Source organism: Antechinus flavipes, chromosome 2 (genome assembly GCF_016432865.1).
Source record: "Antechinus flavipes isolate AdamAnt ecotype Samford, QLD, Australia chromosome 2, AdamAnt_v2, whole genome shotgun sequence".
Lineage (NCBI taxonomy): Eukaryota > Metazoa > Chordata > Mammalia > Dasyuromorphia > Dasyuridae > Antechinus > Antechinus flavipes.
Genome location: NC_067399.1, coordinates 141772763 through 141797068, shown reverse-complemented (window position 1 = coordinate 141797068; position 24306 = coordinate 141772763). Strand labels below are relative to the sequence as shown.

Genomic DNA, 24306 nt, shown 5'->3' with positions numbered 1-24306 from the left:
CACCTTGTACAATTTGAAGACTTTTCATTTGGCTCTAATAGCCAGCCTCCTAATTCCCCCAAGATTTATCTGGTGCCGTGCTACTCCACCATCTTTCACAACTCTGCACCCTGATTAATGCAAGAAAAACCACAATCCCAGAGCACCAAAGATGACGCATGCTACATACAGCTCTTGATAGAGAAGAGAGGGACTCAAAATGCAAAATGAGATATACATTTTTGGGTATGACCATTGGGGAAATTTGCTTTGACTATGTGCATATTTATTACAAATTTATCATTTTTATTTTTTGACATTATTTTTCAATTAAAAGAGGGAGAGAGAAAATAAATACCTGGTCATTTTAATATAGCTAAATTATTTAAAGAAACTACTCTGTCTTTTGTGCTATGCCTTTGACTCTCAATGACACTAATCAAGCAAACCCTCCTTTCCAAAGGGGAGGAGACTAGCTCTGATCCCTAACTGTAAGTTTTCCCTCTCACCTGGGCACTTGTAGAGCTTGCGAGCCTGGGCAATGTCTCCCTTACTGAGTCGAGTCCTCTGGCCAATAGGGGGTTTTACCCCATTTACATCATACTTGGGAACAATGGTGTCCAGAAAGATACCCCTGGGTAGGGAAACCAAAATCAGAATGGTAATGTTGGGAGAAAGAAAGGGAAGCAAGTGCCTTTAGCAGGGACCCACTCAGATGCAGAAACACAATATCATCAGTGAGGGGAGCTTCAAGAGGCTCAGGATCTGTTCCGTAGGTCACAACCCTGCCTGAGTTCAGACATTCTGCAGCAGGGTTAGGACAGGGTGGAGACAAAGTACCCTATCATTACTATGCCATAGATACAACCCCACCCCATGACAGCTGGACCCACCACGAGGTTGGAGAAGCCACAGGGGAACTCAACATTTAGGGAGGAGACAAAAAATATGATGGGATCAAGATATCTAGGGTACCTTCCATAGCTATTCTACATTCTTATTTTTAGAAAAAGTAAATTTTGAATCTCCAATCTTTATCTTACCACTTTATTCCCAGTTCTCACCCCACTGCTCAAGTTCACTCATGTCTGCTCTGATCTGCCAATCCCTAGCAATTTACCTTGCTGGAACTAGATCCTCTGAACATTTAAAACTTTGCTAGCCAACTCAGTCCTTAGGGATCACTCTGAAGACCTTGGGAACCTGATGGCTCCAATTATTTCCTTCCCTTCTTAATGGGAATGCTAAAATCCTGGAAGTTCCCATGAGGTGAATGAGAGATTGGACAGGATTCTACCTCCCCAGAGTCCCTGACTCACATCCAGCTGGATGGAGCATAGCATGAAGGTAGGGTGGGGTGGGATATGGGTCTGTGGGGGGAAGGATGTAATGACCTCATCACTTTACTTTGGTCTCTGATGTTGCTTCAAGGGTCTGGGAACAGCCTTGGATTGAGAAAGAGCCAGAAGGCAGGAAGAAGGAGAGAGTGGAACTGAAAGAGAAAGAGAGAGATTGAGCTTTGGCTGGGGGTGGGGTGAGGGCAAGGGGTAGAAGGACAAATTCAAGGGCAGAGGAAAAGACAAGGAAAGAAAACAGAAAGAGCAGGCTGAGTTAGAAGCTGCAAGAGGCCAGGTCCTATTTCTGATGAGAAAGGAACTGAGATACTGACTTGAAGGAGTCTGGTGATCTCAAAACTTCCTCCCCAAACTTTCCCAGAAGGCAAGGCTTGTGGTTCTTCTCTGAAACTTAATGTTGGACCAGCAGGCATTCCAAATCTAACAGTGGCAAATTCTGAAAATGGGGGGAGGGGGCAGATATACTACAGAAGATACTAAGATATTCAGTATATTCTGCTAGATAAAATATACACGAGTGAGGAAGGGTGGATGATATACACTTAAGGCATTTCTCCGAGCTTTGGGGTTACAGATGCTCAGAGGACAGATGTCTTTGGTCCTGACCATGGAAACTCAGCTTGGAATCACTGGAGCCCAGGACTTCTGGTTCAAATCCCATCTCAGACCCTAACTAGTTGGGTAATGCTGGGCAAACCCATAACATCTCAGAATCTCATTTTCATCTGTAAAATGAAGGAGTTAGAGGAGCTGATCACTTAGATTGATGTGGCTAAGGTTATTTATATAGGATCATAGTACACACTACCATCTACCTGTACTGTCAGGGCTCCATGTCAAGTTTGAAGAAATCCAGCATGCTACTGAGTAATGAGTAAGGTGAGAGTGAGAACTAGAAGCTTAGGCTCTGCCTCTTACCTGGAGAAAGTGTTACGAGCATAGTGCATGATACTGTCAAAGTCGTAAGTCTCTCCCAGAGATTCCACTTCCTCGAGCTCCATCTTCAGGAAGTTATACTCCTGTCCTGTGGAGATGGGGAAAAGGATGCGGGGGGCAGGAGGAGGGGGGAAAGGAGAGGGGAACTGCCCAGCTTTGGGGCACTGAGACAGTGTCAGAAGACCTGTCTTGGGGCTAGCACACCAGGAAGGGGAGGATTCTTGGTAAGGATAAGGTGCTGATGCAGCTGGGGTCCCCAGGTGTGGGCAGCCAGGAGGAGGACAGAAGTTCCTGCTAACATGCTAGCTCTGCCCAGACGTCTCAGAGAAAGCTCCAAGAGTGGATGGGGAGAGAGCAAGGAGGAAAAGGGCAAGGGGAGTGGACAAGAATGGGGCCTTGATGGTGAAAAGGAAACACTGAGATGGAGACAATGAAATGGAGAAAAACAGGCAGAGACTAAGACAGAGAGGGAAAGCAAGAATGGGAGATGGAAATCATAGAGGGCCGGGGAAGAGAAAGGGTGAGAAGATGAGAGACAGCAGAGAAGTGAATGGTTGGGAAAATAGCTCTCCTTGCCCCTGTTCCCCCCTTTCTACCCCAGAGACTAGTTGATTTCTGGAGTGACCTAAGGATCCTCTATCCAGGATAGAAGAGAGATTGGTATTCCTAAAGTGGTTCCATACTTAACCTATTCTAATCAAGGTCCTTTGGACTAAAGATGACCTTAGGCTTCTTAGCTCCCTGGATTGGAACCCATGGAATTGCCCAGAGACAGAGCTGACTTAGGCTGAAGTTAGGGGAGTCTGTTGACCACTATCTTTTCTCAGTGATTCTGTATAACAGATATCAGGCTTTGGGAACGCTAGGGTCACAGCCACAGAACCAAGGAGGCTAAAGGGGGGAAAGGCAGATGGGGTTACCTGGCTGGATGTTCTCCCTCACGATGGCCACGTGGTTGTCACGGTCAGGTCGTGTGTGTTCATGCCAAAAGCCGATGACGTGGCCCAGTTCGTGGACTACGATGCCAAACTTGTCACAGTTCTTCCCAATGGAGATGGCCTGGGGTCCCCCGCCCCGGCGACCCACATAAGAGCAGCACCTGGGGGGCAGGGCCAGCTCAGGGGGGCAGGGCCCGAGCTGGGGGAGTGCAGCTGACTCAGGGGGAGGAACCTGCCTAGACTCCTAGTCCAGGCTGAGGGGAAGGACGGGACCCAAGACAAAGAGCTTGGACAAACCCAAGTAGGTCTATCCCGGGGCCAGTGGCCAAGAGAGATGGACATTTGAGGGTGAGGAGAACCATACCCTTGGGCAGCATCTCCATCAATAAGCAGCACCCAGCAAGATGCCCAGGTGAGTAGAGCCATGCCCAAAACATTGCTTCTATTAGGGGTGGTACCTAAGGAAGTTTATGCCTTAGGGTTTCCCACTCACCCGCAGGGTCGGTAGGTAAACACTATGTAGCTGTCCTCATCTGTGCGTTCCAGAAAGGTGACACAGGTGTGTTTCTCCCAGTGTCTCATGGCCTGCCGGAAGACCGCACGCTGGCTCCCTATGTAAGAAAAGGGATTGGCGGGTTATCCTAGCTGATCACCAGCTCAGAGACCCCAGCTTCTCATCCAAGCAGCTAAAAGCGCTTTGCCCTTATTATAATGCAGTATTAGAGGAAGAGGGTTGGAAGAGGGCAGTGCAGGGGAAGTGGGGAGGAAAATGATAGTGGTCCAACTTATTCTCCCCATTCTACAGCTGGGAAACAAGAGCATCAGCACAGAGAAGGGATGGCATTGTCCAAAGCCAGTCACAAATGGAGCCCAGATGTTCTGGTTCTCAGTCTCTTTGAATACCTCCATTTATTGTGAAGAGAAAAAGGTCACACAGTGACCTGGGAGAGAGAAGTCAACAGGAAGAGGGGCTGATAAGTAGAGGAAGAGGAGAAATCTTCCTTTTTGAGTTTCTGTACTGAAGGTCAGTACTCAGTTTCAGGAACCTCCTGATGTCAACTTCCTAAAGAAGTTGGTTCACCTGATCTTGCCCACCCACCCCGCCCCACTCTCCTTGTACTCCATCCTTGTACTCTCCACTCACCAGTGAAGTTCCCTCCAATGACAAAAGGGATGATGCCATCGGCCCACACCCTCTCTGGCCGAGATGTTGCTGCCCTCCTGCTACGGGACCGGCCCCGGCTCCGGCCCCCCATCTTCTCTCGAGCCTTCCTCTGAGCCCGTCCCCGAGCATACTGGTTGGTGGGGGTTGAACTATTTCCTGAAAAGAAAAGAGAAGCAGGATGGAGTTCTAGGTGGGAGAAAGCTTATCCACTTTTTCCTGAGATGTGTGAGGGACCTGAAGCCATCTGAGAATAAGTTTGTCTTCTTTTAACTATGTCCTGTATTTGCAAAGGATATGACAGTTTTATAAACTGCATCCACATATCTGAGAATGTATTGGCTGATAATTATGAGCTTGTTGGGATTACAAAGTTCTGTATACTTGCTGTACATAGCTACCATTTATATTTTTTACATATAGAATATCTCTTGACCTATGAGCTTCCAACTATATCACATTCCTCGCCCAGATAACAGAATCTCAGAGTTAGGAGGGCCTCAAAAGTCAGAGTCCCAGTGAGTCCTGAATAAGCAGTCTCCTATATAACATCCCTGGTAAGGGATCATCCAGCCTCTGCTTGAAGATCTGCCAACCAAAGCAGCACATTCTATTTTCAGATAGCTCCAACTATTAGGAAGGGGGTCATCACCAGTGGTCTTGACTTATGTCTTGCCACTGAACTACATGACTCAGGAGGAGAGAATGAGCCTGATGACTTTGCATAGCCCTGCCTCATTTAAATCCAATTCACCTGCAACTCAAGACCCTCCTGATGTCATTGGTCCTCTTTGAGAATGAAGGATGAGCTAAATGAAATGAGCAGATCATTATACACTTCAACAACGATATTGCATGAGGATGTATTCTGATGGAAGTGGATTTCTTTGACAAAGAGAGCTAATTCAGTTTCAATTGATAAATGATGGACAGAAGCAGCTACATCCAAAGAAAGAACACTGGGAAACGAATGTGAACTATTTGCATTTTTGTTTTTCTTCCTGGGTTATTTTTACTTTCTGAATCCAATTCTCCCTGTGCAACAAGAGAACTGTTTGGTTCTGCAAACATATATTGTATCTAGGCTATACTGCAACATATCTAACACATATAGGACTGCTTGCCATCTAGGGGAGGGGGTGGAGGGAGGGAGGGGAAAAATTGGAACAGAAGCAAGTGCAAGGGATAATATTGTAAAAAAAAATTACCCTGGCATGGGTTCTGTCAATAAAAAGTTATTATGAAAAAAAAGAGAGAATGAAGGATGAACAATTGTTAGGAAGCTTTCCCTGACATCAAGCCTAAATTCATTCTACTTCTGCCTCATTGTTCCAGTCCTCCTCTGTGGGACAAAGGAGAACTTTTCTCATCTGTCTTCTCTGTGATGACTCTTCAAATACTCAGAGACATCTCTCATGACCCTCTGAGTCTTCCATGCTCAAGGCTAAATATTCCCTTATTCCTTCAATCAATCAATCCTAAATAATAAACTCCCTCAGGGCCTTATTTACTTTTCTATAGAATGGCATATTTGAACCTCACAATCTAATTCACCTCTCAGGCTGAGTCAGAGGATCATAGAGTTGAGAGGGATCTCATAAGAAATCTAGTCCTTTACTCTTATTTTACAATTGAAGAAAATAAAACCAGGAAAGTTAAATTACATGTCAAAGATCACACAAGTAATGTATCAGAGAATCCAAAATCTTGAATCCAAGTTTTCTGACCTCAAAACTATGGCTCTTGGGGGTAGTCAAATCTCTCTCTTTACTAGACTGACTAAACATTGCCTGGTTATATCAGGATTTGTTCAATTAGACAGTCATTAGAGGTCTTGTCAACAGGAAAATCAGTTGGAACAAGACTGTTATTCAGATGCCATCTCTGGAAAAGATCAAGTATTGCCCACTCCCAGTTTGGAGCAGTGGTGGGGCTGGAACAAACTTGACCTGGGATACTATTTCAAGAGAAAATGTAAGGTCTGTGGTAGGGAGAAATAGAAAGATACTCATTTTCAGCACCTGATTCCACTTTTTGACTTTCCTGTGAAGGCTGACCTGCCTTGAGCTCCCAAATTCAAAGCATCTGCCCTCTGCTACCACTTGTGATACCTCAGTGGAGAAGAAAGGCAGGGCATGAAGGTGAGTGCTAGGGGCTGAAGAACTTCCTCTGTTCCCTGGGGATGTGCTCCCAGAGGTTTAGGGGATAGTTCTTGTCCTTGTCATCTGTAGTCCCCTGGCAGGGCATAAAAGCCTTCAATAGAAAGCTGAAGGTGAGAAAGGGACTTGGGTGGGCCTAGGACATAGGTCAGATTTCTCCAAATCAAGGAATAAAAGTAATCACTGGATCCCTGAACCTAGGACAGCCCAGAGGACTAAGCTGTCCACCCTATGTGTCTTCTCATAGACTAAGTTGACCCGAGAAGAGGGATGGGCATCAGGGCTGTGCCCTGGCCTCTATGTGGCCTCTGTCTGTGGAACAGGAAAGGAATGAGGTTTTGGAGGCTGCTGGAAAGCAGGCAGTCTCCACCCTGTCTTGATGAGCTCACAGAACTCTAGGAGCAGTGATGGCACAGTATTGGTGATACCTGAGGCTTTGCCAGTCGCCCTGTGGATGGCCCGCTGCCTGAGTTCCACAATCTGTTCCACCTGGAAGGCCTTCAAGTCCTCTTCATCCAGAGCAATGTCCCCAAGAAATGCAGCTAGAGAAAGGCATGAGGAAAAGTCAGTCAGTTATCCTCCCCACAACTGGCAGGGTCTCTGCTCGCCTACTCCCTTCCCTGGATGGGGGAAAACAGGCAGCAGAGGTGTGGGACTAGCCCATCAGATGAGTGCAAAACACAGTCTTTCTGCCCCTGCTTTGACTGGGGACTGTCCCTACCTTCTCCTGGTCCTTAGCCCTACATTTCCCCAAATCTTCCCCCACAGGTTAAGTATCCACAGCAGAGAGAAAAAAACAGGGAGAGAAGAGAAGACTGGGTGCTAGCTCTCCAGGGAGCTTTAAAAGATTTTTTTTCAATGAGCAGTCTTGCAAGAGCAAAGTCTAGCTGCCTAGCTTTCAGGGGGACTTGAGTCAACTAAGAGATTAGGAAAATATTCATACAGAAAAGCAGAGAAGTAGGGGGAAGAGAGAAGAAGAGACTAGAGCTACAATATCTATAATAATTACATTATTTAAAAAATCTCTTTTTTGGATAATGATATAAAAAAAACTTTATAGCTTATTCCTCACAATGACTCTGAGATGGGTGCTACAAGTACAATTATGGCCGTTTTACAGATGAAAAAACTAAGACACTGAGAGATGCTAGTGAATTGTTAGATTCACTCAGATCTGAGCATCTGAGCTGAGTCTATTTCCTTTCTGGGGAGCAAAGAAGGAAGGGAGAGTAGAAAAAAAGAATTGTCTCCGGGAAATCGGAGCAAGTTGGAAGTCCGGATTGGGGGGGGAGTTGTGCAGAGTCTGGGCCGGGGAGATAGAGCTAAGAGCTGGAAGCCGATTCCCTGCAGCTCCGCCCATGGAGACATCTGCTTCCCATCCCACAGTTCAGCTGGGGCTTGGCTGTCCGAATTACACAAATTGTTTTAACCTTGGGTCTTGACACAGATTTCTCTGCCCCAAATGGCCTGCTCTGTGGAAACACACAATCATTTACTCAGACACATACAGGTACACAAAGGCCCACCTGTGGTCCCTGACAGTCTTAAAGAAACAAAGACATTCTTCCCAGTATATCTTACTGACAATCCAGATGTGGGACTAGTACATAAACACTCGACAACAAACAGGCACAGTTAGGCAGGTGCCCTAAGAAGAAGGCACTGACACAAGATATAAAGACTGGGTCACTATACATTTATCAAGTGCCTTATATGTGCTAAGTACTGGGCTAATTACTGGAGACACCCAGAAAGACATACAGATCTCAAAGAGCTCACCAGCTAATGGGGGAGGTAACATGCAAACCACTATGTAGGGAAAAGATTTAAGTTGGGGATAATCATCAGAGAGAAAGAACTAGAATTAAGGGGCATTGGGGAAGGCTTCCTGTAGATGGTAGGATTTACAAACACCTAAGGGGAATAAGCATTTATTAAGCACCTACTAGGTACTAAGCACTTTACAAATATTATCTCATTTGATTCTCATAACAACTCTGAGAGATAGGCACTGTTATTGTCCTCATTTTACAAATGAAAACACTGAGGTTAAATGATCTGCCCAGGGTCACATAGCCAAGTGGCTGGATTTGAACTCGGGTCCTCCTGACCTTGGTTCCAGCACCTTGGCTACTGATATAACCACAGTCACATAGCTGGTAAGTGATAGACTTTTTTCATTAGACCATGGGACTTCCATATAAACACGTCTTCATAGACCACAAATCCATGTTCACACAAATACTCATGTTCCTTCAAGTACAGTGTTGTTCAGCTGTGTCTGACTCTGTGATCCCATTTGGGGTTTTCTTGGCAAAGATACTGCCATTTCCTCCACTGGCTCAGTTTACAAATGAGGAAACTGAGGCAAACAGGGGTGAGAAACTTGCCCAGGGTCACAGAGCTAGTATCCGAGGCCAGATTTGAACTGAGGAAGATGAATCTTCCTGAGTTTAGGTACTGTACTCCATCACTCTGCGACCTAACTGCCTCATTAAGGCATAGGCTTTTCTCTCCAGCCTGTTGAAATGCCTCGCTCATCATATTCAGATACAGAAGCCACAATTCATCCCCTCTAAAAACTGTATTCAACTATCCCAGTCCATGGGAAATGAAGAAATGGTGACCTTATTAGATTACCTACAACTAAGATTACAAAGAAACTGGATGAGTAGAGGAGGATGAGCCCAGGCTGGGAACAGTGGGTCCTATTCCAGGGACAGAGGAGGATGCTGTGGAAGGAGCATTGGGAGGGAGTGAATGATGGCTCCATTGTCTGATCTTGGGCAAATTGTTTAATTCTTCGGACCTTGCCTTTCCTCAGCTACAAAATGAGGGGATTTAATCGGGTGATAGCTAAGCTGATCTCTTGCCAACTCTTAATCTCATGATCCCCCAAGTGTACACTCTGCTCTGCACACTGTTGTACAGGCATATACATAAACATTCATTTGCCCAGGGAGCTTCATGGGCACCCACCTGCAAACATGTAAGCACATTTGCACATGCAACAGTAATAATCCCAAACATGTGTATAGAATTTTATGCTCTCCAAAGCACTCAGTCCTCTATTTATCTCCTTTTCTTAAATATTCAAGGGCACTTTTTGGGGAGGGAGTTGCAAAAGTATGCGACTTTATAACTCCTCCCTGCCGAACATGCTTAATCAGCTCCCAGCTGAAAGGAGCCCCTGGGGAGGCTGAAATGGTTCTAACCTGCAACCCCAAATTCTAAGCATTTGGGCCACTGTCTGGTGCAGAGGATCAGAGTGGGGAAGCACCCATCTGGGGGACAATGGAATGTGTGGGATGAGAGGTCGTTTAGGAAGGTAGAACATGTCAGAGCCTGCAAGGGAATTGTGTGTTGATGGGCCTTAGTAATTTACCCAGAGAATCTCAGAGCAAGTCAGGCCTGGATCAGGGAGCCCCGTGGGATAGAATGGGATGGAATGGGATGTCATGGCCGAAGAATGTGTGGGAATAGACTGGGGGGGGGGGAGGGAGTGAAGAGAGGAGTAAAAGGGAGAGCTGGGGATGTGGGAGAGCCCCAGGATGGAGAGGAGGAGGAGTTTCTGGTACAGGAACCAGGAAAATCACACCCATTAGGGAATTCCCTTCCAGCCAAAGGCTGAAAAAGCTGTCTTCTCCAGAACCAATGCCTTCCCTCCTCAGTCAGGAAGGAAGTTGTGGGGTCAGGGTCCGTTGTTTTCAACTTGGGATCAAAAGTTTTTGTTTTTATTTTCTGCTTGTTAACTAGCATGGGATTTTAGAGCAAAGCACTGGATAAGCTGGAAGGAAAAGGGAAGGCTGAAACTTTGGAGCCTGAGGGTCCTAGAAGCTGCAAACTTGGAGTTATACCTTCTTCCCAGTGTCTCCAATCGTTGATTGCCTGTGGAGATCTGAGGGTGCCTGATGAAGGACACTCAGGGTTAGAGCATAGATATATACATGTCCCAGTGCGGCCCAAAAGTGGGCATTTTCTTTACCAACACACTTGATTTCATACACAAGCAAATTTAAGTAACCATCCATCCTGAGAACACATGTGTTCTTGACCACATATTCTTATGTGTGGAAATGTGTTCATCTAAATATTTGATCTTGTTCAGGAAAACACCTGAGCACAGTGTCTAAAACACATCTCCAATCTCAAAAATACGCCCCACTATATACATTCTCTCTTCCTACAATCTATTCTTCAGACAGCTGCTAAAGTGATTTTCCCAAAGTCTGGGTCTGACTGTGTGTCTTCTCTACTCAATAAACTCCCATGGCTTTTAAGACCAAATACAAACTCCTCTGGCTTTTAAAGCTCTTCACAATCTGGCCCCAACTTACCTAGCCAGGCTTATTATTCTTTACTACCAATCTGCCAGATGGGCCTTCTTGCATTTCATCACACATAGTTTAGTCCAGTTCTAAACCTATGAGGCCATGATCTCCTCCCTCTGCATCTTTGCACCAACTCCCTACCTCCCATGCCTGGAAAACAGTTAAATCTTTCTTGTCTTTTTAGAATCCCTTATTTCCTTCTAAACTCGGCTCTAAACTTTTACACTTTTCCTTTCTTGATTTCCTTACCTGTTAGTACCCTCTTCTCTCCCCCAAATTCCTTTTTTTTTTTTTAATAACACGGCATTCTCTTCAACAATGAGATGAACCAAATCAGTTCCAATAGGGCAGTAATGAACTGAACCAGCTACACCCAGGGAAAGAACTCTGGGAGATGACTATGAACCACTACATAGAATTCCCAATCTCTCTATTTTTGTCTGCCTGCATTTTTGATTTCCTTCACAGGTTAATTGTACACTATTTCAAAGTCCGGTTCTTTTTGTACAGCAAAATAACTATGTAGACATGTATATTTATATTGTATTTAACTTATATTTTAACATATTTAACATGTATTGGTCAACCTGCCATCTGGGGGAAGGAGTGGGGGGAAGGAAGGGAAAAGTTGGAACAAAGAGTTTTGCAATTGTCAATGCTGAAAAATTACCCATGCATATATCTCGTAAATAAAAAGCTATAATAATAATAAAAACAAATAAATAAATAAACAAATAACATGGCATAGATGATAAGAGAGCCAAGCATGAAGAAGCTTTACCTCTGACACATACAGGTGGAGTGATCCTGAGCAGGTCACTTTTCAATGTTTCAGGCAACTCTTTAAATAAGATAATTTGCAGAAAAGGTGCCAGGCGTGTTGTAAAGGGAGTTTTTCTACCTGAGGTTCTCTCTACCAGGGAAATTACAAGTCTAGCTGTTGTTCAGTCATGTCTGACCCTTAGTGATCCCCTGTGAGGTTTTCCTGACAAAGATACCGGCTTGGTTTCCATTTCCTTCTCTAGTAGATTAGGCTGAAAGATTAAATGACTTGCCTAGGGTCACACAGCTAATGTCTGAGGCCAAATTTCAACCCAGATCTTCCTGACTATGGGACTTGAGCTCTATCCACCAAACCATCTAGCTACTTACCACCTATACTAATATACTGACAAATTGTGTCTCCTCCACCCCATAGAATATTCTTGAGAATAGGAACTGTTCCTTTTCTGTTTTTGTATTTCTAGCACCTAGGACTGTATCTGGCATTAAAGGAGTGCTTAATAAATGCTTGTTGATTAATTGACTGAATGATTGGGAGAAGGAGAAGGAGGGAACCACACCAGCAAATTCTGATTGATTCAAAGTGGATGCCTTTTCCTCTGTAGCAGAATGGTCTGATGAGAAATCACACTTATTTTACCCTTTCAAATCAAGTATTTAAAACCTAAAATTGGAAATGAGATTAGGAGTGAGGGCAAGGATAATCTCCTGAGGATAGGGCTGCCCTTGCTAGGGAATGCCCATAAAGGGACAATGTTGTTCTCTTGGCTCTATTACCTGCTCCCTACCTCGGGTCGGGGCTGAAGGGATGGAATTAGGGGTATAATTTTGAGTTACTCAATATTGGGATAATGGATTTTTAAGACCCCTCCCACCAAGCATACCTGCCCCTGGTCCCAGAGGTACTGGTCAGGTATCAACTGTGTCCAGCTCTTTCTACATCAGATCTAGAACAGTCCTCAGCTTTTCTTTCACCCCTGGGGCCCCAAAGAAAAAGAATTGAACAAAGGAGTGAGCCGTGAGTGGGTGGGAGGTGAGTCATTTAATGTGTCTGGGAGTAAAGCCTGCAGGGCCCAGTAAACCACCTCCCTCCATAATTTCCTGGGGACCAAACATGTCTTAATTTACTAATTAAAGTGGACATAATGGAAAAGGCAGAAAAAACACTTGAGCTCTAGACTGACCACAAGGAGAGCCAAATTCTGGATATTTCTTTATTCTAAACCTTGGTTTCCCTATCGGTAAACTGAGTCCAAATCTGTTGGACTGCTCTATAAAGTCCATTCTAGACCTAACATGTCATGAGTTTATAATGTTATTATAGATTTTGAGAGATGGTGAGAGTAAAGTTATGTTCTTGACTATTGCAGCTACATACCCTATTCCTTGGCAATAAATATCTCTACATTCTCTCAAGTCTTCCAAGGTGCTAACTGTGGCAAGAGACCTGTACCAAACAGCTGATGTGAAATGTGGGAGATAAGAGGCAAACAGAGTTTTCTCACTTGGCTCCAAAACTCTCCCACCATCCTTTCTCTTCTGCTCATTTTCTCCTTGAGATGGTTCCCCAGAGTCTACATGTAGGATGTTTTCATCCCAATCTCTAAGATTCAGCTTCTAGTGGAGGAGCAGGCACAGAAATAGGCTGTCTAACTAGTATTCCATCCTATTTAACTTACATCTCCCCCTTCCCCATTGCCCACAGTTTCCCTCATCATTCCAGCCAAAAAAGTCAGATGTGGGTAAGAACCATGGGCTTTAGGGCCCGAAGGGAATGTGAGTCAAGGAGGCAAGACTTTATTCTACTATTTCCCTAAAATCTACTTGGGGAAATAGCCAGGAAGAAGGGAAATATTCAGACTATAAACAAAATATAAAGCAGAGAAGGTAAAGTTGCTGAGTGGGAAGGAAGCTAGATTTGGAGGCAGAAGATCTGGATTTTAATTGTGTCTTTGCCACTTACTACCTATGTGATAAAAGCCTTAATTGGTGGACCTTAGTTTCCTTATCTGTAAAATAAGGGTGCAGGAGGAGAGGGAAGTTGGAAAAAAATAGCAAAGATGACAAAGATGAAAAAGTAGGGAATATTTAAATGTTAGAAAGATTGTGGAAAAACAGACACAGGATATGTGAATGGATGCAATCATTCTAAAAAGCAGTTTGGAGTTATGTAAATAAAGTCATTCAAAAGTTTATATACTCTGAAAGATTACACAGAGAGTATATATATCAAGAAGGTCACTAATAAAAAAGAAAGGTCCCATATATACCATAATATTTATAGCAGCCTTATTTGTGGTAGCAAATAAGAAATAAAATCGATTCCCTTCAACTGGGAAGCATAAACAAATTGTGGTATGTGACTGTAATGGAAGACTATGGTTTAGAATCTAAGAAACAATGAACATGATGAGTACAGAAAAACATGGAAAGAAGGATGAAGTGATACAAAGAGAAGCAAGTCAGGAAAACAATATACTCAATGACTACAACAACATAAATGGAAGGAAAACCACCACAAAACAATTGAAATAATGTTGCAAGATGATAATGAACACATTCAGCCTCCCAAAAAGATACACAAGAGAATACTCTGCCCTGTTCTTTTGAAGAGTTGTTGAATATCACATTATTGCCTCAGACTTTTTTGATATCTTAATTTTGGGGGGCTGATTTTTCTCCTCTTTTTTATTTTAAAAATTATTTGTTATAAGGGATGGGAAGAAAAGAGAGGAATAAACATATAGGGGGAATGTAGATGATGTAAAACCTATGATAATAAAATATAAAATAAAATAAAATATAGGTGTTGGACTCAATAAATGATCTCTAAGGTTCTTTTCAGCTCTCAATATATGATCTCTTAATCATCCTTCAACATTCCAGAATCCTCCCCAAAGGGAGCAAAAATGCTAATGAATTCCATTTAGGGGATCTCTTGATCTCTCTCAAAGCTGTCTTGATGGTTAACAGCAGTTGCAGGGGTGGGGTGGGAATGGGGGTGGTGGTAATGGTGGAGTGAATAGTGTCTGATTATCCCCAGGACAACCCAATCATAAGGACATTTCCATTTTATTGATAGGGTTGTCAACTCTCCTAGACTGCAAACTTGTCTAAGCTATGTACAAAGCGGGAGGAGGGAGTAGAATTGAACAGAGACAAATTCCGTCTCTAGGAAACAGAGGCACCTATCTATCACCATTACCTCAAGCTATTTCAAGGTCAAGAATTTGGACTTTGTTGTAGAGATGGTATGGCACTTGAAGAGTCAGCCAGAAAAAGTAGTTAGATCTTGGGTATGTCCAAGCAATCCTTAGCCCTTGGGGTATAGAAACAACAGGAACACAGGAGGGCTAGAGGGTAGAAGTATGAAAGAAAAGTGGGCAAAGGAAAGAAAAATATGGTTTTAGAGAGTATAGTACCATATGAGAACACCTAGGTGTGAACTGGTAGACAGAACTCCTACATAGACATTCTGGATGATTTGAGTAACATCCTATATTAGGTCTCTTCCTTAGTCACTGAGCCACCTGGTCAGTCATGAGTATGTGTAGAATGGACAATTAGGTGGCACAGGGGATAGAGTACCTGACCCAAAGTCAGGAAAATTCATCTTTCTGGGTTCAAATCTGGCTTCTCCCTGCGCAAATCACATAATTCTTTGTCTCAGTTTCCTCACCTATAAAACCAGCTGGAGAAGGAAATGGCAAATCATTTCAGTATTTTTGCCAAGGAAACCCCAAATGTGGTAGAAGACTTGGACCCAATTGAAAATGACTGAGCAAAAACAAAATGTGCAGAACACTCTTCTGGGCATTAGAGACAATATTTGGCTCCTGACTTGGTTCCTAACCTCATGGGGTTCACAATCTAGTAGGGGAATTATATGTGTGTATGTGTATATATGTATGTACGTATTATGTATACACACATATACAAACATGCATATATATACACATCCACATCCCAAAAGTCTAGTACAAATGACTGCACAATGTGAGCGGCGTACAAAAAAGTCTGGGTATTCAGAACTGGGAGAGATCACATATGCTCAGAAGAAGCTAGAAATGAATTCACAGAATCCACACATACATAGCAGAGCCAGAATGTGAAGCCAGGTCCTCTGACCAATCCAATGCTCTTTTCTATGGGCAATAGGAAGGCTATGAAGAATTTTGAGCAGAGAAATATTACTATCAGCTCTGTATAGAAGAAAAATGACTGACAACATGTGAAGCATGAATCTGGAAAGCAAGAGAGAGTGGAGGTGGTTAGGTCATTGGTAATGATGACCTACCCCAAATTGATGGCAATAGAGATACAGACAATCAAACAGATATAAGAGATATTTGGAGGTAGAACTGACAAAACTTGGTACCTGATTTGATAAGAGAGGGAAAGGAGAGAGGAGTCAAAGTTTTTGCCAACATGGGAGCCTAGGTGGCTGCTGAAACCATCAGTGTGTGTGTGTGTGTGTGTGTGTGTGTGTGTGTGTGTGTGTGTGTGTGTAGAGAGGGGATTGGAAATTTGTTTTTGGAAATGGCCACATAGGTGGGTAAGAACAACTTGCCCAGTTTGACCTGCAGTTTGCTTTGTCACTGACCCAGAGATTGCTATCCCCTATAACCACATCATCTCTGGAGCATGGGGGTTATCCCCTCAGTCTCAGCAGCTTAATTTTGCTATCAGTTTGGACTTTCTCCTGAGCAAGTACCCATTACTATTATCACCACTCCTATTCAGTCCCTTACCAGTGGAGCTTGGGGACTTAAGTCTATCCCCACTGCAACTCTTCAAATGGAAGAGTCAGAGAGAAAAGAAACAATTTCTATTAGAAATAGACAAATAGATTATATTCATAAGGTGCTTAGCATCATGTCTGACTCATAATAGGTGGTTAATAAATGCTTTTTCTCCCTGCTCCCACATTTAGAGTTGGAAAGGACCTTAGAAATCATTGATTTCAACCCCTTCATTTTACAGATAAGGAAAGTGAGAACTGAATTTCTCTAAAGATCACAGACTCTCCTATCATAAATTTTCTGCCATTTATATGGCACTTATATATTAGCTATATTAGTAATTACATTTTATACATGTATGTCTTGTCTCCCTCTTCTAGACTAATAAACTGTATGATGGCAGAACACCCCATATAACACATTTTCAGTAAGTTGCCAGAGTTTGTGGTTCCATCAGCCCTGTTCATAATAGATGCACAGGAAATGTCCATTTATTCAAAGAAAGAGTACACAAACTCCTTTGGGGACACCTGGACCTTGACTTAGGGGACAAGAACTCTCTTTTCACCAGACAACCATCCTCTATCTGTCTCTCTTCCCAGCAAGTATAGAGAAGAAAGGACTGAAATATAGCAACATAAATTATAAGTGCTATAAGCAATTTTATCCTTCTCAAATTTCTTTTTTATTCAACAAACATTATTACATTTGTCACCTATTCTGCACCAGGCACTGTGATTATTAATAGAATTAGGACACAAGCTCAATTCTCAAGGTGCTTATAGTTAGAAGAAAATATGAGCACAAAGAATAAAGGGTAAAGGAGAAATCCACACAAAGAGAAATTTGAGCAACCACTTTTACTTGATGGGTGGGGGGAGAAGAAGTCAAAGAAGAGGGAGAGATCAGGGAAATCTTCATGGAGGAGGCACCTAAGTTGGCTGTTCAGTTGGGGGTGGGGGTGAGGGTGGTGTCAGTTAACTGACTGAAATTGGAGAAGTAGGAAATCTATTCCAGATGCAGGGTACAGTGTGAGCAAATCAATCAATCAACAGGCGGTTATTAAACACCTCCTAAATGCCAGATACCATTTGAGGCCATTGGCAATATAAGTACAAAGAATGAAAAATGCCTACAGGCAATAAACTTCTAATGGGCAAGGGGAAAGAAAGTCCTGAATGAGAATGAGGACTGAAGATATAGCCAGTCTGACCATGGCATAGAATAAAGGAAGGGAATTAAGGGTGCTAGAGAAAAAGGCAGATTGATCAGCACTTTATACTTTTTTTAAATAAGACAATGGGAAGCTGCTAAAGTTTTTTTGAGGAGTAACATACAGAGGATAGAAGTTAGGAAGAATACTAAGGGAGTCACTATCTGAGCCCCTCTTAAAGTCCTCTAGAACTCATGCTATGCCCTTTAAAAAACCATACCAACCAACCAACTGACCATCCAAATAAACAGATATTCTGGATCCCCCACCACTGAGCACAATGCTTTGTACTTAGAAAGTATTTGTTAATTGTCTCCTGAATTGTTGAACTGAAGTCAATAAAGGATTCTGGTTCAGAACTGAAGGCAGATGTGGGTATTGATGAGTAGGGAAAATTCTGTCCCTGCAGTGGTCCCTCTCTACCAAGAAACCTGACAGTGACCTCAGTGAATTGGAGAGATTGGAAGAAGTCATTAGAAGGAGGACTTTTTCTATAAGAGCTAGTGGTTCACAATATTAGGGGGCCAGGCTTACCCCAGAAGGCTTCCCCATCAGCCCTGAGAATTCTTCTTCCTCTCCACTCCATCTTTTTATTCTCTTCCCCGACCCCCAACTTCTTTGGAGAGATCTGACCTGAACTACAAAGCCCAGCTATCTCTATACTTTATGTGGCTCCTTGTCCCCAGGCAACCCTGTTCTAGGACTTCCTATAACACAAATGGCCCTGTGGCCTGACCACCTAGACCTTCCTAAGGCAGGACCCTTTACAGGGTAGGGTTAAACACACTCTCCAATGAGCCACAGTGAGGCTGCACACTCTTATATACACACCTCATCACACAGACCCAAGACCCTGACCTCTACTAATTAACCTCCTGCTCTGGTGGAGTAGGAAAGTGGATATTTAAGATTCCACTTCTCTTTGTGTCCTCCCTTTCTCCACCACCAACTTGGCCTTAGGCGTGGGGGTGCCAGTGAGCCTCCTCCTGGCATGTGGGGAAAGGTTAATTCCCTCTCTGGGTTGTGTTCATTGATTTTGACAGCTGATTAACCAGTCTCCCCAAGCATGGTGGGGGCTTACAACCACCCAAAGAATCCCAGGCAACAAGAGAAGCTGAAATCTCATCATTCATAAGGAAAAAAAAAAAAAAACCTATCCTCTCCCCCTTGGGTCAGAGGCCTGTCCCGATTAGGCCCATAGGGATTTCCCCACCTCTCCTTTCCACTAGTAGTCAGGCAATCCCAAGGACCATCAGGGATAGACTGGAAAACTTCTACAGCTCCAGAAGAGGAGATGGGGGGTGAGGGGAGGAGTGGAAAGAAAGGAAAAATTGCACAGGGTCGAACACACACACATACACAAGTGTGGCCAAAAAAAATTTCCAGTGGATTGGAAAACGGACTGCCCAGCAGCTGCCTTCCCGGATCCTGGGAGATTTCCCTAGGAATCCTCTCCTGGAATCAGAGAAATAGCAGCAGGCAGCAGCAACAGGCAGCGGTGGCAGCAGCAAAACTTCTGTCCTAGAAGTCCCCCAAACTTCCCCCTCCCTCTCTCCCTCTCTCTTTTGTTCCCCGCTGCATTGCCAACCAGGCAGGCTCGGCTTCCCACACTGGACTGTCCTCCCCCAACTCGAACCCCTAGTAGACCCCGTGGCGTGGCAGGGATCTTCTTGCCTCCTCTCCCATACTAGCCCCCTCCCAACCTTCATTGCTCACCCCCCCCCCCCAGCTCCAGGCCTGCCCTCCCCACCCTGGTGGTAGTGGTGGGGGACACTTACCGGCTTTGCAAGGGTCTTTGTAGTTCAGGGGCTCCGGATCCTCCTCGTCACCCAGGTCATAGGTGTAATCGGCCAAATCCAGAGCCCGGGCCGGGTGCGGGGACAGCAGCAGCAGCAGTAAGGACAGCAGCGGCAGCGGCAGCTGCAGCAGCAGCAGCAGCAGGGACGGGCGAGCGGCTGAGCCCGGCATGCTGGCGGGGATGCGACTACGGGCCGGGGCCGAGCCCGAGAGAGCAGAGAAGGAAGGAGGGGAAGAGGAGGAATGGAAGGAGAAGGGAGGGCTTTTTTTTTCTTTCTCTCTCTCTCTCTCTCTTTCTCCCTCTCTTTCTCCGGCTCTCTACCCCTCCCTCTCTCCCTCCTCTCCTATCTCTTCCCCTCCTCTCCTCCTCCCTCTCTTCCCGTCCACCCCCTTTCTCAATTTCTCTCCCCCTTCTCTCTCCCTCTCCGGCTCTTGCTTTTCTCTCCCTCTCTTCCTCCCCCCCTCTTTTTTTTCCTCTTTTTTTTTTTCTTTTAGGGAAATGAGCTCGCCGGAGGGCGTGTTTTCGCTCGGAGCTCAGCCCCCCTCGGGGCCCGGACTGTGCTCAGCCCCGGGAATGGGGCCAGCCGGAGGCGGGGAAGCAGCTAGCCGGCCCGCGGGCGGTCGCGGTCCCTCCCGCCGAGGAACGGGAGGGGGCCCCCTCCACGCGTGGGGGGTGGGGGTTCTGGCCGCTGCCGCCGCCACCACCACTGCTGCAGTTGCTGCTACTGCTGGCTCCACCCGCGCAGGCCTGGGAGAACAGGGAGCTCCGGGCACCAAGGGACACGCGTGGGGCGCGGGTGCTAGAGAAAAAAACAGTGCGATGTGGCCCCGGTACGGAGTTCACTTGTGGGGTGGAAGCTTCAGGGGAGTGCCTCCTAATGGTTGAGTTTCTCCATAGGGTGTCCCTAGGGTGCCAAGGAGTCCTAAGATTTTGTCACAGAAAAAGAAGCGCCCCACCACCACCTCCACCTCCAGCCACAGTCCCTGCAGAAACTCCTCTTCTCTTTCCTTTCTTTCTACCTCTTTCACTTCCTCTTTTTTCTTCTGTCCCGCTGCCCCTTTTCTCTGCCCTCTGTCTTTCTGTGTGTGTGTGTGTGTGTGTGTGTGTGTGTGTGTGTGTGTGTGTGTGAGAGAGAGAGAGAGAGAGAGAGAGAGAGAGAGAGAGAGAGAGACTTCCCTAGTCTCCTTGTCTCTTCCCTCCCTCACTTCCTTTCTGTATATATGTCTCTCTGTGTCTCTTTCTCTTTTTCTCTCTTCGGTCCCTCTTGGTTTCTTTCTCTTTCTTTCTCTGTTTCTTCTAAACTTGTCTTTTTTTCACGGAAAAAGGACGTTTCTGAAATAGCCATGGGAGGGCGCTACAGCCTCGCTGATCGCTCCTCAAATCTCAGCTACTTCCCCACTCGTGTCCGGGACAAGGAGTCACGTTCTACAAAGCGGAGGGAGGAGCTTTCTGTTCTCCCCTATCTGCCAACCGTCTTTCCCAGCCCTACCTTAGAACGCTATTCATTACTCCATAAGTCCCCGAGACCCTGGTCGGGGAGATGTAGTGGACTGACAGACAGGAAGGAACACACTCAAGGTTTTACAGAAAAGTTTTTTTTAAAGAGCTCATAAAGTAATTTTATTATTTTTGTAACAGAAGTACCTGCATCCAGCAAACACACTTCTTCCCTTCAACCTCCTCCCCCCCACCCCTTTCCTAACCCCCTCCTTTTCTACTCCTTTTAAACTATAACCTTCTTCAAACTCAGGAACCATGCAGGATCTCTTCTGCTCTCTTGGCAGCCCAGAACCTAGAAAGCAAATATCCTAGTTACCATGGGACAAAGTTACCAGAAAGCCAGCCGGCACCATACAAAACTCTGGACTTGGACCTAGTTCCAGGTTTTTACCTGCTATGTTATTGTCAGAAATTTATTTAATCTCTCTGTGCCTCAGTTTCCTTATTTGTAATATGAGGGAGCTAGACTTAAAGACTTGTAAGGTTCCTCTCCAGAGGAAGGGGAGAAAATGAGAACCTCAGCTCTCCTCTTCATCCCCATTCTCACTTCTGGGCTTTCCTGAGCATAATCTGCCTCCTCCACCCCCTCCACTTCTACCCATAGTTCATCTGAGTTCAGTGCCCTTTGGCAGACACAGACATAATGTCATGTTTTCCACAATTCCCTTGGTTCAATTTAGCAGTACCCTCCAAGAATCTTGCCTCTATCCCCTTGCTCACCAGATAGTCCCTAAATGTAGTGTAGAGGAACTTTGCCACAAAGGACTTTCATAGTAGTGCCCAAGAAAGCCTGGTCCACCTGGGACTCTGAGCTGGCAGGGGTATCCTCCTCCTGATTCAGGTTAGCAGTGGGCAAAGAAGGTTTAGCCTAAAAAAAGACATTTCCCCAAGGGTGGAATATGATTGACATCAGCTAAAAATACTTGAGTATGCAATGGAAATGGGGAGCACCACTCACCAGGTGACTCTGAAATTTTCGAGTGATGACATCTAGGCTAGGGATATCCTCTGGAGTCATTTGAGTGATGTAACAGGTGGCACCCGGGGCAGGTTTATATGCAATCAGAAGCTGAGTATGAAAAGAAAAAACTGGACTGAAGAAAATTTCTTCCTCTTCTACAACCTAGCTCTCAACAAGCCTTGGATCCTGATCCTTTGAGGGTTCAGAGTATCAGTCTCCATCTAGTGGACTGTGAGGATCAGCATTGGAGCCTGCTGGTCTTTTGGGAGCTAAAAACTCAGGATCAGGTGACCATTATAGAATGAAGTATGGAGGAAGGAACAAGGGTGGAGGCTGGTGTTCAGGCATGTTTGCACCTAAACTAAATCCCAAACATGCTTGAGAGAGATAGTGAACCCCACCTTCCAGCCAATCTGGTGATTGACTTGCCCCACCCTTACCCCCCACCTAACACCAGTCCTAGATCATCTTTTGCATACCCGATAGTAATCATACACCACAGTGCCAGAAGACCCAATGGAGAAGGTAGAGATGGTTCCCTCATGCCTGCTGAGGGCCAGGCGCTGCTGGACATCCGGCCCCCCAATGCTCATCTCCAGGATCTAGAAAATTGGACTGTTAGTTCTGCCGTGTCTTCTCATTTCATGTGGGCTTTCCTTTCTTATTCTTTCAGGGTTCTATTCAAAGTGTAGCCTTTGGCTGGTGTATGGGCAGTGCTACTCAGCCAGAATGAACTGAGGAGAGCATTTGGGCTTATGTGGTGAGAGTGTGAAGGTGCCAATTCTGCTACTTTTTAATCAGATCAAGCTGTCTTGATAAAGGGCAAAAGTTAGGTCTATTATGTCTATTCTTTCTGCTCCTGCTTTGCACCTATTCCGCCATGCCTTCCATGCTCAACCTTCTCAATAGCCCCACGATCTTCTGCTCACAGGGACCACCCCACATCATCCCAAATCAAATTTCACTGTTCCCTGCCCATCCTACCAGCCCACTCCCAAGCTGCCCATCTCTCTGGCACCTCCTCACCATCTCTGTGTGCTTTTGACTCATATGTAGTCCCATGAGCAGAGCCCCCAGCACCACAACCACTACCAAAACCACGACCACCACGATGATGAGCAGCCGCTTGATGTTCAGAGGGCAGCAGGGTATTCTAAGTCGGCCTTGAGAGGCAGCTGAATAGTCCTGTTATGGGGAGAGGGCCCAGGGAAATTACGGTCAAAGCCAAAGTACGTGACTAGATGACTCCCTGCCCTACCCTTACTGCCACTTGATTCCTTATGTCAGTTAACAAAGATATCCATTCTTTTTTTTTTCTTAAAAAAATTACTTTTATTTTGAACTTTAAAATATCAAATAAAAATAAGCATTTCCATATATACAATGGAAAAAAATTCAAGATTGCCAACAAAACCACAGATAGCTGTTATCAACAGCTTGCTTTCTTTTAAAGTATGTTTTAAAGCTATCCTGCTTGTCTGTGCTTCTTTCTGATTTTCTTTCCATTCTTTATTCTTCATTTTTACAAAAGATCCCTTAATGTCTCTCTTTTTCCTTTCCTTTCCTTTTCTATCCTTTTCTTTATTTTTGATTTTTTTTTTTTTTGCCATCCTATTCCTATCTCTGATGTCACCCATTCTTTTACACTATATAAACAGATTCCTAAAGACTTCTCCTGGGTATTGAGCAACAAGTCATCAAGATTTTATCACATTCCTGCTATTCACTGTACTGCTAGGTCCTGAAAAGAATAAAAGGAGGTAGAAAGCAGAATCTCTGTTGTCAAGGAATCCAACTGAAAATACACACACACACACACACACACACACACACACACAGAGAGAGAGAGAGAGAGAGAGAGAGAGAGAGAGAGAGAGAGAGAGAGAAACAGAGAGAGAGACAGAGACAGAGAGAGACAGAGAGACAGACAGGCAGGCAAACAGACAAACAGAGATAACACAACATGCAATGGTACCAATGATTGTCCCAGTTAGGAATTAATAAAAGAGTTGAAGGGAAGGAGAAATCTACAAGAGATAGTAATCAGGGAAGGGCTTCAAGGAAGACACAGGAATTGACTATCATTCCTATATCCCCACCTTTGGCTGCTCCAGGTCAACATGTGTGCCAAGCTTCTAGGGGCAATAAATGTCCATGAAATGCCTTAGTCCAGGGTATAGGTTTATGAATGCCCATAGTCCCATTGTATCATAGCTTCCTAGCAGGGGGCCCTTTCTCATCCTTCCCAAACTTCCTCTTACCGGTGGTGGCAGTGCATTCTCCATCAAGATCTCTTTGGTGCCCACATCCATGTTACTTCAGCCTCTTCCCGTCCTCAAACCCTCAGCCTCCTGGTCCAGGGATCTTATATATTACATTAGACAATGGGGGTCATGAAATGCCCCTGCATTTCAGAATCCAAGCCAAGCCCTTAGCTTTGAAGCTTGTT

The 24306-nt window shown here is 44.8% G+C and overlaps 2 protein-coding genes across 3 annotated transcripts in view; both read right to left on the bottom strand.

Annotated features, from left to right (window-relative positions):
• The window catches only part of BMP1 (bone morphogenetic protein 1), a 55966-nt gene extending 35513 nt beyond the window's left edge, over window positions 1-20453 (bottom strand). Inside the window, exons 1-7 of one of the 2 annotated variants that reach the window (XM_051975692.1) lie at window positions 19377-20453; window positions 6958-7071; window positions 4353-4529; window positions 3702-3819; window positions 3191-3369; window positions 2253-2358; window positions 489-613 (exon numbers count right to left, since the gene is read on the bottom strand). In XM_051975692.1, the coding sequence (XP_051831652.1) occupies window positions 489-613; window positions 2253-2358; window positions 3191-3369; window positions 3702-3819; window positions 4353-4529; window positions 6958-7071; window positions 19377-19566 (1009 nt within the window). In that variant the 5' untranslated portion in view covers window positions 19567-20453. The remainder of the gene's footprint in view (window positions 1-488; window positions 614-2252; window positions 2359-3190; window positions 3370-3701; window positions 3820-4352; window positions 4530-6957; window positions 7072-19376) is intronic. The other variant, XM_051975691.1, reaches the window with a different exon arrangement.
• A 535-nt stretch (window positions 20454-20988) lies between these two features.
• On the bottom strand, window positions 20989-24200 carry SFTPC (surfactant protein C). Its single transcript, XM_051982939.1, has 6 exons — window positions 24119-24200; window positions 22884-23042; window positions 22337-22459; window positions 21855-21965; window positions 21617-21764; window positions 20989-21188 (listed from the first exon to the last, which is right to left on the bottom strand). Exons 1-5 carry the CDS (start codon window positions 24167-24169, stop codon window positions 21627-21629), a joined length of 582 nt encoding a protein of 193 aa, XP_051838899.1. The 5' UTR covers window positions 24170-24200; the 3' UTR covers window positions 20989-21188; window positions 21617-21626.
• Between the last annotated feature and the right edge of the window lie 106 nt (window positions 24201-24306).

What these genes read in the sequence shown, in the direction of transcription:
- SFTPC (XM_051982939.1), bottom strand. Translation starts at nt 24,169, where the DNA reads ATGGATGTGGGCACCAAAGAGATCTTGATGGAGAATGCACTGCCACCA. An exon ending in TGGTGTATGATTACTATCGG is followed by an intron (nt 21,966 to 22,336) that starts GTATGCAAAAGA and finishes TTTCATACTCAG; the next exon opens with CTTCTGATTGCATATAAACC. An exon ending in GAAAATTTCAGAGTCACCTG is followed by an intron (nt 21,765 to 21,854) that starts GTGAGTGGTGCT and finishes GTCTTTTTTTAG; the next exon opens with GCTAAACCTTCTTTGCCCAC.